Source organism: Pecten maximus, unplaced genomic scaffold (assembly GCF_902652985.1).
Source record: "Pecten maximus unplaced genomic scaffold, xPecMax1.1, whole genome shotgun sequence".
Classification (NCBI taxonomy): Eukaryota; Metazoa; Mollusca; class Bivalvia; order Pectinida; family Pectinidae; genus Pecten; species Pecten maximus.
The window spans coordinates 1-15,860 of record NW_022983017.1 but is presented as its reverse complement, the minus strand read 5'-3'; the positions used below and the strand labels follow the sequence as shown (position 1 = coordinate 15,860).

The window sequence follows — 15,860 nt, the reverse complement described above, 5'->3', positions numbered from 1 at the left end:
TGTGAAGTAAATCGTAACTAGACTACAGTTATGCAGTTAATATTCAAATTGATGTTATGTTTCATATATGCTGATATATTATTTTAAGTTAGAGGTGGTATATAATGGATTAAAGGTCACAAACGTACATATTACTAGAATAATGACATTATTATCCTTTTAGCATGAGCACTGGACCTAAACTGACTTTCGAAATATTCAAGGATTAGCTTGAAAGAACTTGTTCACGTTACGGAGCAATTACATAGATTCTACTCTTATTCAGCAGTTGTTTAAAACGAAAGTAATGATTTGTTAACGTAAACACTTAACAGAATCATTGAAGTAAATCCTCAGATTTAGATTTTTAAGATACGGTCTCAGCCACTGATCTATAGCATTAAAGTTCATATTGTAGGTCAATCCGTACAATTTCATCTTGTGTTAACAGACCACGTGACACTTCTCAACATTCTATATTTAAGATATATGCTATTCTACCAACCAATCAACTTGTAAACATTACCTTCCCAAAGTATATATTTACAATGTTATTCGAAATCTTAGCTCAGATATATTTAGTCTCTCCCTAAAACAATTATATGAGAAATCTTAGTTTGAAGTATTAAGTCTTTCTCTTAAACAATTATTCAAAATCTTAGTTAAGGATTAATTAGTCCTTCTCTCTAATAACAATGATGTTCGAAATCTTAGTTTAGAATTTAGTAGTCTTTTTCTATAGCTATGATATTCGAAATCTTAGTTTAGAAGTTATGAGTCTTTTAATAATGTCATATTATAAATTCGTGTTTGTTTATGAAAAAAATGGACAGATTTAAGAAAAGTCTATTATTTGTTCTGGTATATAAACGGTTTTGAACTTGACTAAAATTCGCAAAATTTGTGTTATCATTGTACAAAATAACATATATTCATATGAACACAAAATACCACACAAAGACAATACTACACTCTAGCCACAGTCTATTTTAACAGATAACGTCAGTAAATAACAATACTTTACTGTATACTCCAATGCGTATTACACTATAGTTATTTAGTTGTAGTTTTAAACTGGGCTTTAAATGACCTTGGATGTTGATATGACGTTAAACAATACTAAACATATGCCTGCAGTCATAATTCAAGTTATTATATTTTCGGAAATGATTAGTGAATTGAACTGTAACTGAACAAATTTAATTAGGAACGAATGGCGTTGGAATAAGATCACAGCTCAAATTTATTTATTACAGCTAATCCTTATGTTTTTAATTGTTTTTATATCCTGCAGGCAGAGGAGTGATGAGGTGAAATCAGGACTAAACAACTGGAGTGTATCCTGTATAGATAGACAGATACAGCGAAATGGATTCTGGTCCGACAATGGTGACCAAAGTATCCTTTTTAAGTGCTCAGATATAAGTTCTTAATTGTTAGCTCACCTGGTCCGAAGGACCAAGGTGAGCTTATGCCCTACCGTGGCGTCCGTCGTCCGTCCGTCAACAATTGACTTATTTGACTTCTTCTTCATAACCGTTGATCGGAATTTGAACAAATTTGGTCAGAAGCATCCCTTTGGGTAGGGGACTCAAAATTGTACAAATGATGGGGCTGACCCCCTGGGGGCCTCTGGGGCGGGGCCAAAAGGGGTCATTTTGGCGCTATTGATATAAACGACTTCTTCTCTGAAACCAAGCAATGGCTATCACTTATATTTGCCTGGTAGCATCACTAGGGGGTGGGGATTCAAAATTGTACAAATGATGGGGCTGACCCCCCAGGGGCCTGAGGGGCGGGGCCAAATGTGGTCAATCTGGCAATATTGATATAAACGACTTCTCTGAAACCAAGCAATGGCTATCGCTCATATTTGCCGGGTAGCATCATTATGGGGTGGGGATTCAAAATTGTACAAATGATGGGGCTGACCCCCCAGGGGCCTGACGGGTGGGGCCGAATGTGGTCAATTTGGCTATATTGATATAAACGACTTCTTCTCTGAAACCGAGCAATGCCTTTCGCTGATATTTGCCCGGTAGCATCACTATGGGGTGGGGATTCAAAATTGTAATGAGAAAAGTAAATCAAAAGACAAAAAAGATCATTCCAAATTTGAAATAAGTAATCATCATACTTTTTAGCTCACCTGGTCCGAAGGACCAAGGTGAGCTTATGCCATACCGTGGCGTCCGTCGTCCGTCCGTCAACAATTGACTTGTTTGACTTCTTCTTCATAACCGCTGATCGGAATTTGAACAAATTTGGTCAGAAGCATTCATATGGGTAGGGGACTCAAAATTGTACAAATGATGGGGCTGACCCCCTGGGGGCCTCTGGGGCGGGGCCAAAAGGGGTCAATTTGGCGCTATTGATATTAACGACTTCTTCTCTGAAACGAAGCAATGGCTATCGCTCATATTTGCCTGGTAGCATCATTATGGGGTGGGGATTCAAAATTGTTCAAATGATGGGACTGACCCCCCAGGGGCCTGAGGGGCGGGGCCAAATGTGGTCAATCGGGCTATATTCATATAATTGACTTCTTCTCCGGAACCAAATAATGGATATCTCTCATATTTTACTGGTAGCATCACCTTGGGGTAGGAATTTGAAATTGTACAAATGATGGGCCGACCCCCTGGGGGCTGAGGGGTGGGGCCAAAAGGAGTCAGTTTTGCAGAATTGATATAAACGACTTCTGCTCTGAAACTAAGCAATAGATATCGCTCATATTTGCTTGGTAGCATCTCTATGGGGTGGGGATTCAAAATTGTACAAATGGTCGGGCTGACCCCCAAGGGGCCTGAGGGGCGGGGCCAAAATTGGTTAATTTGTTTAAACAACTTCTTCTCTGAAACTAAGCAATAGATATTACTCACATTTGTATGGTAGCATGGTTATGGGGTGGGGATTCGAAATTGTACAAATGTTGGGATTGACCCGGGCCGCCAGGGGGCTGAGGGGTGGGGCCAAAAGGGGTCAATTTGGCTATATTGATTTAAACAACTTATTCTCTGAAACTTAGCAATGGTTTGACTGGTAGCATCCTATTGGGGTAGGGATTCAAAATTGTATAAAGGAAGGAGCTGACCCCCCATGGGGCAGAGGGCAGGGTCAAAAGGGGTCAATTGGTCTAAACAAGATCTTCTCTGAAACTAAGCAATGGATATCACTCACATTTGTGTGGTAGCATCCCTATGGGGTCGCGCCAAAAGTCAATTTCATTTCATGGATTAATGCACCTTTTGGCATTTTTAGTATTAAAATAAAACCAATGTACATGTACCCATATAAAATGCTTATGATATATATTGACATAACAATACCAGCGACAAATATACTTAAGCATCATTCTTGTTTCACATCTCATGAAACCAGGTGAGCGATACAGTCCCTCTGGGCCTCTTGTTAAATCTTGTTACGACAATGGTGACCAAAGTATCCTTTTTAAGTGCTCAGATATAAGTTCTTAATTGTTAAATCTTGTTACGACAATGGTGACCAAAGTATCCTTTATAAGGTAGCCAGACAGTTTCAGATAAAAGTTCTTATTTGTTAAATTTTGTTACTGTACCTCATTTACATGACAAGATACCTCAAACACTACCAGTGCCCAGTCTAGCATCTCATGCATTACTCACATACGCATATAAGTCGAGGGTTATTAACACATACAAACACACACACACTTGCACATGCATTCGAATATACAACACACACAGTCATATTTACAAACAAACACACTTTCATACACATTAATACAAAAAACATCATACATATACCAACTCACCTTTGTAAAGAGATATTCTCATACTAACGGGAGCTTACATATTTATGTGTGAGTACGTACACAAATAAAAGAAAAAGAAAATGTACACTCTCCCTCTCTGACCAATGTATCCTTCACTAGTTTTAAAACCGCTCGTTACATCAGTACAGATAATGGCACTGACTGAATATATACAATATCTGTCTAATGCCAAAAGTATTAAAAATCCTCAAAAATAATCGCTTATACATGTAGGATTAAGAGTTAGGTACCAAATATAGTGCGGAGCATATCTAGTAGTTTTAGATTTAAAAGATGAAAAGAAATGCTTAAAACTTTTGTTTGGTGCTTATAATATCTATTCTTGTATTCAATCGATCGTAATTTCTCTTCATCACAGATGTAGCACCTGTAAGTGTATTTTATTTCAACACCAATATCGGACGGATATGTTTATATACATATTTTATCTACATTTGCCTGTAAACTACCTAGTCAAGTATCTGATAAATGTTCATACATGCTTAAAAATATTTTTATCATTAAGTGTAAAATCATCACATCCTGATATAACGGCGAAAAAAATTGCTAAGGATTTCTGATTCGGTCAGGTGCTGAACTTCCCATGGTATTTACGTACATTGTTGATAATGAGAAAGCGTATAGCCAAAGTTCACATAGGCAAGTTTTATCTCTTGGGAAATCTGGTTATTAGCTCACCTGCCCGAAGGGCAAGTGAGCTTATGCCATGGTGCGGCGTCCTTCGTCCGTCCGTCTGTCCGGCCGTCCGTCCGGCGTCAACTTTTTCATTTAAACAACTTCTTCTCAATAACCAAGAGGCCCAGGAACTTCATATTGGGCCTGTAGTATGCTTGGGTGAAGGGCTACCAAGTTTGTTAAAATAAATTACTTTGACCTTCATTCAAGGTCACAGGGGTCAAATACGCTATAATCTTCAAACGACTTCTTCTCAATAACCAAAAGCCCCAGGGACCTGATATTGGGCCTGTAGCATGCTGGGGTGAAGGGCTACCAAGTTTGTTAAAATAAATGACCTTGACTTTCATTCAAGGTCACACGGGTCAAATAGACTATAATCTTCAAACGACTTCTTCTCAATAACCAAGAGGCCCAGGGACTTGATATTGAGACTGTAGCATGCTAGGATGAAGGGCTACCAAGTTTGTTAAAATAAATGACCTTGACTTTCATTCAAGGTCACATTTGTCAAATAAGTTATAATCTTCAAACGACTTCTTCTCAATAACCAAGAGGCCCAGGGACTTGATATTGGGCCTGTAGCATGCTAAAGTGAAGGGCTACCAAGTTTGTTAAAATAAATTACTTTGACCTTCATTCAAGGTCACAGGGGTCAAATACACTATAATCTTCAAACAACTTCTTCTCAATAACCAGAAGACCCAGGGACCTGATATTGGGCCTGTAGCATGCTGGGGTGAAGGGCTACAAAGTTTGTTCAAATAAATGACCTTGACCTTCATTCAAGGTCACATGGGTCAAATAGGCTATAATCTTCAAAAGACTTCTTCTCAATAACCAAGAGGCCCAGGGACTTGATATTTGGCCTGTATCATGCTGGGGTGAAAGGCTACCAAGTTTGTTAAAATAAATGACCTTGACCTTCATTCAAGGTCACATGGGTCAAATAGGTTATAATCTTCAAACGACTTCTTCTCAATAACTAGGGCCCAGGGACTTGATATTGGGCCTGTAGCATGCTAAAGTGAAGAGCTACCAAGTTTGTTAAAATAAATGACCTTGACTATCATTCAAGGTCACATGGGTCAAATACACCATAATCTTCAAACGACTTCTTCTCAATAACCAAGAGGCCCAGGGACTTGATATTGGGCCTGTAGCATGCTGGGGTGAAAGGCTACCAAGTTTGCTAAAATAAATGACCTTGACCTTCATTCAAGGTCACATGGGTCAAAAAGGTTATTATCTTCAAACGACTTCTTCTCAATAACTAGGGCCCAGGGACTTGATATTGGGCCTGTAGCATGCTAAAGTGAAGGGCTACCAAGTTTGTTAAAATAAATGACCTTGACTATCATTCAAGGTCACATGGGTCAAATACACTATAATCTTCAAACGACTTCTTCTCAATAACCAAGAGGCCCAGGGAATTGATATTGGGCCTGTAGCATGCTGGGGTGAAGGGCTACCAAGTTTGTTAAAATAAATGACCTTGACTATCATTCAAGGTCACATGGGTCAAATACACTATAATCTTCAAATGACTTCTTCTCAATAACCAAGAGGTCCAGGGACTTGATATTTAGCCTGTAGCATGCTGGGGTGAAGGGCTACAAAGTTTGTTAAAATAAATGACCTTGACCTTCATTCAAGGTCACATGGGTCAAATAGGCTATAATCTTCAAAAGACTTCTTCTCAATAACCAAGAGGCCCAGGGAATTGATATTGGGCCTGTAGCATGCTTGGGTGAAGGGCTACCAAGTTTGTTCAAATAGATGACCTTGACCTTCATTCAAGGTCACATGGGTCAATTAGGTTAAAATCTTTAAAAGACTTCTTCTCAATAACCAAGAGGCCCAGGGACTTGATATTGGGCCTGTCTGTAGCATGCTTAGAGCAAAGAGCCAAGACCCGATCTTAGGCCAATAGTATGCTGGAATGAGGGACTAAAAAATATATTGACATGAATAAACTTAGCTTACTCTGATATTTGAATAAAGTTGTTATCAGCATAGTATCTGTAGAAATGACCTCAATCAACTGCAAATTTGCTCTAGAGCCAGGTGAGCGATACAGGCCCATTGGGCCTCTTGTTGTGACAACGCCCGAAACAGCCGGGCCTCCATAAGGGAATTCGAAGTATACCACGCAGTCAACAACATAGCTTGTGTACAATAATAACAGAGGCAAGGATTATTTATCAATAGCGATTCACATTTTTGTATGTGGAGTGGCTTTATAAACCGATTAAGAAATATATGCTCGTGATTATGAATACTACATATATGTTTACAAGGGATGAGATATGCCTCGTTTCTTACGGAGGTCAAAGTATGCCAAGCCTGTTAGCATGTGATAAGCATTCTCTTATTAGTAAACAAATATCCCATTGGAAACCATTGTTTACATCCCAATATGATTTTTTTATGAAGTTAGTCAAGAAGAACTTTCTAATTTTCTGAATACCCTAAATCAAACATTGATGGATTTACAAAAATCGGACAAGCGAATGGCGCCTTTATTATCAAATATCAAATAAGTTTTTAAAAAATAATGAATCATTGGTTTGATGTAAACTTCTACATTTAAAGTTTGTTTCAGGCCAGCACACAAATATGATACAGTAAAATATGGCACGGACAAGCATTAATATAAACTTTGGTATCATTTTGCAACAATTGCAAAACAAGTTCTATGAACATATATTAATCACGCTTGTTGACCTTGATGGAAGCGCGCGAGATGTCTTAGTGTGGGAGTAAACAAAGTACCCGGGAAATCCCAACTGGTTGGGCAGGTGATCCCCGTACCCAAAATAGATATGATACCTGATGAATTGATAGTCCTCATCACCGTAAAGTTTGCTTGGTGTATGCTACATGTGTGACAACAAGCCTAAAGTAAGATTTAATTTCTGTCTATGTATCCTTAACTTCCGTAGAATTTATCATGCTGGGGAATCTTGTTGGATCACTGAGGATGCCTTGTATATTGGACCTCAAGATGGGAACCAGACAACATGGAGATGATTCATCAGAGGAGAAGAAAAAGTTGCTAAAAGATCGATGCGCACAGTCCACATCTGCTACCCTAGGTCTTCGTATCTGTGGCATGCAGGTATGTTTTCCTGTATCGTGTTGACTAAAGCAGTTTGTTTTTCAAAATTGGAAGGCTTCAACTGATTCTGTTGAAATAGTAAATGATCATTTGTATTCATATTTAAATCAACGTAAGACAAAAGAGCAAATCAACCGTGACGTGTATGGGGTATGGACAATATATCGACATTCTGACAGCTGTAAGCTTGATGGTGTAGACCGGGAATCTCTCATTTTTGTCTGCGTCGGTCCATCCTAAGTGATGGTTAAGGTTTCTGATAAAAGCTTTTAATTTCCAACTTTTTACTTCATAGATATTTTAATAAGTTCATGCTTCGCAAAGACATTAGGGGATCTTCATTTATGTTTCAGATTGAAACTGGAACAATATTATAATTTTTCTGATTTTTTGGCATGTTTGGGACAATCGTTTGCCAATATCGTTATGGCAAAATTCATTATGTTAAATTTTCGGTTAAAGTTTTGTACTTGTTCATCATTCATAAGTACCAGTGATAAGTTTATGTCGGTTATATGTTGTCTTTTGATACCATTGTCTACTAGAGTATTTGATTTTCTTTAATCAATATTTGTAATGAAACACAATGCACAAAAACTGTAGTTCAACGTACAACCGTACTAAATGCAACTATTAGTGGACTAACACTAACGTGAGAAAACTGTTTACCTTTATGATGAATATCTAGCTTCTATAGAACAGTATGTCGATTTTTCTTGTTGACAGGTCTACCAGGCAGAAACCGATACCTACCTTTCTTACAACAAGTACCATGGTCGGGCCTTGGACGACAATGGTCTTCGTCAAGATTTACGGCAGTTCTTTCACAACACCGGCTCTCTAAATATACGTGAGGTGTCCCGGATGATACAAAAACTGCGCAGACTCCATCATGTGCTATCTACACAAGATACGTTTTACTTTTTCTCCTCTTCTCTGCTGCTTTTTTACGACGGTTATATTGAGGATTATCAGAATTACGACCAATCAAAACAAACAACTGCATATTCTGAACAAATTTCTGACAAATCAGAGGAGGATTTGTCCGTCACCAGTTCATCTCGTGATCTCCCCGAAGGATGTAAAATGGAAAAAGCTGATGATGGGAACTTCTACCCGTTTGGTTGTGACGACGTTTCAGGCACGGCAGATGCCCGGATGATTGATTTTGCGCACACGGTTCTGAGGACGGACGTACAGGAACACCAGGCTGGCGTAGAGGAAGGAATTTTATTTGGTTTAGTTAATCTTATAGACATACTGCAGTCAATCGCCGACGGCTAATATGTACCTGTTATTGGGTTTTTAAGTTTTATTCAGGAAAATTTATTGCCACAGGTTGCCTTGGTATTGCCTACTTAATTTTTCCATATTCAAAACGCATGTGGAATTTTACATTACATCTGGTAAACTATTTAGATGTTAATTGAAAATGTCTAATTATTAATGATTTTCAAAAAAAAATAAGATTTAGACACATTTTTTTCAATCAATTATCATTCCGTGAGAATTAAAATAACATTGTTAATCCCTTTATTATCTCTATTTTAAATCTGCTGAAAGTACCCCCACTGTAATGCAACTTTGTGTTTTATTTTACCAAGTATTGTTTTAAATATATCTTTAATGTATTAACCATGTTATCGGGGTAAGAACAGATATCATCCTGCTGATTTGCTATTTTTTTAATCTTTTGAACAAATGAAATAGCTTAAACATGAGTGTTCAATTTTACATGACATTTTCAAGGATGTAGAATATATTTACATATCGAGAACAGAAGTCGTTGTTATGATATTCATGTGTACATATATTATTGGCAGCACATGTAATATTTTTCCATATTGATACAATTGTTATATTTTGGAATTTGAATTTTTACTTAATTAACTTTTACATACCGAACAGTGCTGCCATTTTGGAATGCTATGAGAAAGAGAAATGTGGCAATATTTGTAACATTGGGACCTCTATGTACTTGTTGATCCAGTGATCGTGTTATGGTTAGCCGCACTCACGATGTATACTTCGCCTTTTAACTTGTAAATAACAGAAAACTGTTCTAGTTCCCATTGACAGTGTGTGTGACTCACGTGACATTTTCATCGTACAAACCGCTTCAAGTTTGTTTTATTTCAACGTTCGGTTGCAAAAACATATTTATATACCATATTTGTACGTTCTAACCAATGTTTGCGACACACATTTTCCATCTTCTCATTGATAACTTCACCAGCTGGTTTTGTAGGCCACTTTGGTGGCTGTTTCCTGTCAGTTAGTTGAGTTTCACTGAGAAACAACAGGGGGAATCTGGGATGGTATCACAAACATAAGTTAGTAGGTACAAGTTTGGTAGGCAGTTTAGGCTATATATCGTGTAGATAATATGTTGCTGTGAAAGAAGCTATAACATAAAACATACCTGATGCTGCTATCAGCATTTCATTTTGTCACCCACGCACCGATTGAGGTCATTCCAGTTAGGAGTAAATGTTATTTTGCGAATATTAACACACACAAGTTGGCTGGGCATCAGAATGTTTTGGAAAAAATGTTACATTGTGTTCATGATGGTGACATAGTTGTTTTATTTTTGTATTGGGATGAACGTTTTCCCAACAGCTGACGTTTTTCAAACACGTGTAAACATTAACAAAAACAAAACACAGATTACGAGAGACGGGTTACAAAAAAAACGGAAGAAAATATCAATTGAATGGACAATGTGATAATGTTAGTTTTTCTGTTTGGCCCCGAATATCCTAAAGGGGCCCATATCCCTCTCCTTTTAAAAATACAACCATCAAGATTCTACAGGGGCCCCATATCCCTCTCATTTTAAAAACACGACCATCGAGCTTCTACGGTGGTCCATGTACCTTTTCTTTTAAGATACACAGCAATGGAATGCGGCAGGTTTTAATGCATATTTTTCCATTGAATCTTAAAACAGAAAACATCGGAGAAAACAACCCAGGTTCTGCAGGTGCTTCCATATGAGGAAACCAATATGTAGCAGCACATTCGATTTTCTATAATGGACGTATATTTAGCAGGTTGTCGCTTTTTAATCAATACGTTCTCCTACTAGTAAGATTTTTAATCGATATAAATATATTCTCTCTAATTAGTTAGAATAGGGATACCTAACTTCTTGTAAATAAACACGATATTTTTATGTCGGAATCAAATGTTAACAATATTTTTACATTCGCATTTTGTGCGTATGTGGTATTTACTGCATTGATCTATGATAATATTTCCATTATTTCATTGTATCAAAAAAATGTTTGAAATATGTGACTTCACCACGGTGCGTCTAGCTGTAAGGTGAAAGTCCATACGGTAATCTTGCCAGAGTTGTCTCCCATTAATGATGCAGTCCTAACGTGCCTGACGTTAACGATAACCATGTCTGGCTAATCTTCCAGTGCATGTCATACAGCTTGCCAGTTATGCATCAATTAATTGTCAACGCATCCTTTGTTCTTTTTCATAACCAGCAAGTCTTAATTAAATACACTTTTTTTTAGTAAATTAACGACATGAATATTGCTCAATTAAACAGGGTTATTTTTCCAAGCCAAGTGTACTTTTTGTTTAAACTTGGAAAAATTTAAAATGAGATAACTATTTCATATACGTTTGTGTTCTTCGTGTTATACGTATGATAAAAGTTGAATTAAAAAAGTAATTTTGGTAAAAAGTTACATTAATTTTCTATCGAACTGTTTTATTGATATTTAATTGACCAACTCAATGTGCATCATTCCTTTCTTTGTTATGTTTAGACAGTTTTTATCTCTTAGATAATATTTTATTTGTTTGTTGTCATTAAATTACATTTTTTAATATTTTTCATTTTTTACTTCGGCCTAAGCAGAGTATCAAATAATGTATTGAAGGGTTTAAACAGTTCCTAGTACAAACGTTTAATAATATATAACCGCAGACATACTGAAAGACTTTAACCATTGACGCAATACTAAGTATGTCTATTTATAGAAACACCACACGTGTTCATTCTGACGTTGGAATAGTATACACTGTATATGGTTTATGTATTTTTAGACTGCAATTTTTCATTAATAATTACCTATGTTCATGTCTTTCTTTTTCAATCAATGTATTGTTATTTCTAAACATGCTATATTTCAATGTTGATAACTTTATTGTTACTGTTTCAAACATATAACTCTATTTTACTGTAATTACATAAAGATTGTACTAATGACAATGATTTATTCTTATTCATCGTAATATCAATGATAAATGAATTTATTAGGTATATTTTATACAAATTATAAAGTAATATTATTTATGAATATTCGCGTAATGTAAGATATTTGTTGACATTCATTTTAAAACCATATTTTTATAATATGTTGTATTGCTAAGACAAACAAACACGTTATTTTCATGCATCATTGGAAAATGATGATTTGAATATGTCTATTTTCTACCTGAAATGAAATAAAGTCTCTTATCGAAATACGTTGTGTTACTCTTTCTTGTTTGTGGTAATAATGCGTTTGCTGACTCCCGGAGGAATGAATGAGATATTTTGTAATAAGATATTTGTTGATATAGATTATTTGGCTTGACAGCTTTGTAAGAATAGGAAAGGGTATACCAGGCATTCAATGTTACGGTGTGAAAATCATTAAATTTAATCTTACTATATGGCGCTTTAATTTTTAGCCTGACTCGGCAATCAACGGACAACTTAACCATTTGCACCATTAACGACATTAATTGCCAACCATTACATACCATGGACGTGGTTGGTTTAGTGGTATCCTATAAGTTAATTGTAAATTGACTTTAATTTGTTACACGTTTGTCAAGTAGGTCATGAACAAATATACGACGAAGTATATCGAATGAGATCCGTATGACATCAACCCAATGCTAGTACGAGGGATGATTGATATGTTGTGAGCCTCGTATTGAAGGAGGTACTCAAGTATGTTCTTTTTACGTCCTACAGTTCATTGACTATATAGGGACGTGTACCCAAGGACTGGTCTCATTTGGTTAGTTTATATCGATGAGGTAGCAATCTAGAGTGAACAAGACAAGCGGCTTTTGCAAAATGGACAAAATCGGTAAAAGAGCAGTGATCCAATTTTGCATTAAAAAGGTTTAACACCTAAGGATATCCATATTGATATGGTAGCAACACTAGGGAAAGATACCCCTTCATATGCTACAGTAACAAGATGGGTAGCGGCATTTAACCGCAGCCGACAGAGCCTTGAGGATGACCCCCATCATGGAAGGCCTGTCAATGTTGCAACCCTAGGAATGGTCACAAAAAGATATATAGCCAGTAAAGTCGGCATTTCACAGGCAAGCGTACATTCCATTCTGACCGAGGATCTTGCAATGTAAAAACTTTCGGCCCGTTGGGTACCAAGACTTCTGACAGTTGATCAGAAGCACACCAGGCACACATTATCGCGTGCTAGTCTTAACTTGTTTAGGAAGATCCTGCCAACTTTCTTCAGAGAGTTGTCATTATGGATGAAACATGGGTCCATCATTTTATCACAGAAGCCAAACAACAATCGAAACAAGGGAAGCACCCTTGCTCTCCCCCGCCAAAGAAGGCGAAGACAGTTCCATCAGCTGGGAAGGTTATGACCTCGGTTTTCAGGTATGCAGATGGTTTTCTGCTGATAGATTATCTCTTAAAGGGACAAACAATGGCACATACTATGCTTCACTTCTGAGGCAGTAACGAGGAAATAATGTTATTCCATCAGGACGATGCTCCTGTTCACAAGTCTGCCCTTGCCATGGCTGCCATTCACGATTGTGGCATTAAATTGATTGAGCATCCGCCTTATTTACCTGATCTCGCTCCGTCAGTCTTTTATCTATTTCCAAAACTGATAACAGCTATTTCAGGCACCCACTTTCAGACTGATGATGACGTCATACATGCAGTGGATGACTTTCTGAACAGTCATCCATCATTAGTCATTAAACACCGCTGGCAAAAGTGTATAGCTACGGAAGGGGATTATGTTGAAAAATAATACAATATGTGCGGCAAAACTCAAATCCTTCAATATGAGGCTCACAACATATCAATCAGCCCTGGTATACCAGTTTTAATATATGTCGTCACATTATACTGAAAACGTTTTTATATTATGGTGCACTAAAATTTTCGCGCATTTCCAAATTAAAACAAATTAGCACAATGAAGAATTAACGCATTTCTGTAAGAAAAGCGCATAGATAATGGCATTGTGCAATGCTTCTAGAGCGAAAAGCACAAAAGATGATAACCGCTAAAACATCCATAACAGACACTTATAAGTCCTTTCCTGTCCATAACTGTCATCATGTGGAATGGGATAGCAGCAGAGACTCGATCCAAACCAATAGTCGAGGGTTTCTGGTCCGCATTACAACCCACGGATTCGACCTTGGGTAGTCGAAGAAGAAGAAGAAGAAGAAGAAGAAGAAAATCACTAAGTGTTTACTACACTAACACGTGCTTTGTACAATGCGGGGGGAAAACCCCGAAATACACGGTTTTATTTGAAAGATCGCAAATCAAATTAACGTATGCACGGAGTAAAATCGACCCGTCGACAATAAACAAATCATACAATACAAATAAAAAATCGTATTGAAAATAAATTCAAACATGATACAATAGTATGTAAAAATTTAAAGATATAAATAACGTTTTTATGATGCAAATGAATCAGTTATAGAATACAAGTGTGATATATAGGATACAAATGGAAAGTTCCTGAATATAAAAAAAACATAATTAATACAAATGTGAAATGTTAGAATATAAATAGAAAAATATACATTATTAACAGGGACGTACCATATGTAGTTATTAACAGGGACGTACCATGTTGGCACATAAATATGGGAAATATACAATATATATGAAAACATATAATATAAACATAAAATTATTGAATAATGCATCGTTTGACCTGAGACATATATATGTCTCTGGTTTGACATACCTTTTGCGGTTAATTCACCGTTGTCAGTGGATCCTTGTTTATAAGGCAGATTAAAAAAATGTATTTGCCCGCATTAATCCGATATTAAGAAGAAAATAATTCAAAAATAAAACTTAGGATTTATCCTATAATAAAATGTATCATATGTATCACTTTAAATAAGAATTGATATAAATTTTCCCTCCAAATCGATACACCAACTAGATTCCGGATATTTTCTCCGCTTTCAATTTGTTGTCTGACAATTTATAAATTACTTTGTGTCAGATTGGAGTGATCTCCCTTACATCAAAATGTCGGAAGGATTGGAAGCGCAGTTAGCTGTGTTAGCAAATGAAAATGCTTTTCTAAAGAAATATTTTTCGCTTAGGAAGAAATGTGAACAACTTCAACAGGTACGTATCACGGTACATTATTCAGACGTGTTTCTATCTAATTAAATCATCGTTTTGATAATTGTTTTTAAGTTTGTTGCAACGAATCGTCAGTCATCCTTTTTACATCGAACTATCAACAGCATGCTGATAGGCTTAGCTATTGTTGTCACATATAAACAGTCCAAATGTTATGATGATATGTAACATTAGTTGATCATTATATACACCGTTAACTATTTCATTAACCTATAACAGATAGGAATCTGAACACAAATGAAAAAAGTTGGGGGGGGGGGGGGATTTCCTGCTGATCATTATAATAATTAGCAGTCGAACCCCTGTGGTCGAACCCATATCTCTGGCGTGATAATCCACGGTAGAATGAGAGAAACAGTACATACATGTACCGGTAAATTTTACATATGGCCACGTTTTTCATGAGCAAATTCCATTTTCCCTCCATGTTTAAATCATATCATTAATTGGCATGATAAATCAATTTAGTAAGTTTGATCATCAATTATTACAACTTATATTACAGGCTAACGAAAAAGTTGTGAACAGGATTCAGCATGTGAAGAAGCTCATTAAAAGATGGAAGAGAGAACGAAGGTATTATGTATTAAGAAAGCAACATTAACTCTTTTTGTCTTGTTTAACAGCTTGCAATTTGAGAGTATATGTTTTAGATTCCCCAAAATGAGATTTGACTCTCAGGTTTGAAGGGAAATGTCTGCATAGACTATGATTTAAGCCTTCAAATTTCAGAAAAATAGTTATCAAACTTATGAAATAGCTAACCTATTGGTCAACTGCAGCTGGATGCCCTTTAATTACATACTCAATATCATTTATATGTATAGATACGTATATGCATTCATAACATGAAA

At 36.5% G+C, this 15,860-nt stretch overlaps 1 protein-coding gene across 1 annotated transcript; it reads left to right on the top strand.

The window, feature by feature from the left end:
• Positions 1–1,273: 1,273 nt before the first annotated feature.
• Positions 1,274–10,626, top strand: LOC117321270 (inositol hexakisphosphate kinase 2-like; the record flags this gene model as incomplete). Its single annotated transcript, XM_033875746.1, is given in 3 exon segments — positions 1,274–1,377; positions 7,414–7,589; positions 8,316–10,626. Coding segments are annotated over 3 exon segments (838 nt in total), but the record flags the coding sequence as incomplete, so codon positions are not given.
• Between the last annotated feature and the right edge of the window lie 5,234 nt (positions 10,627–15,860).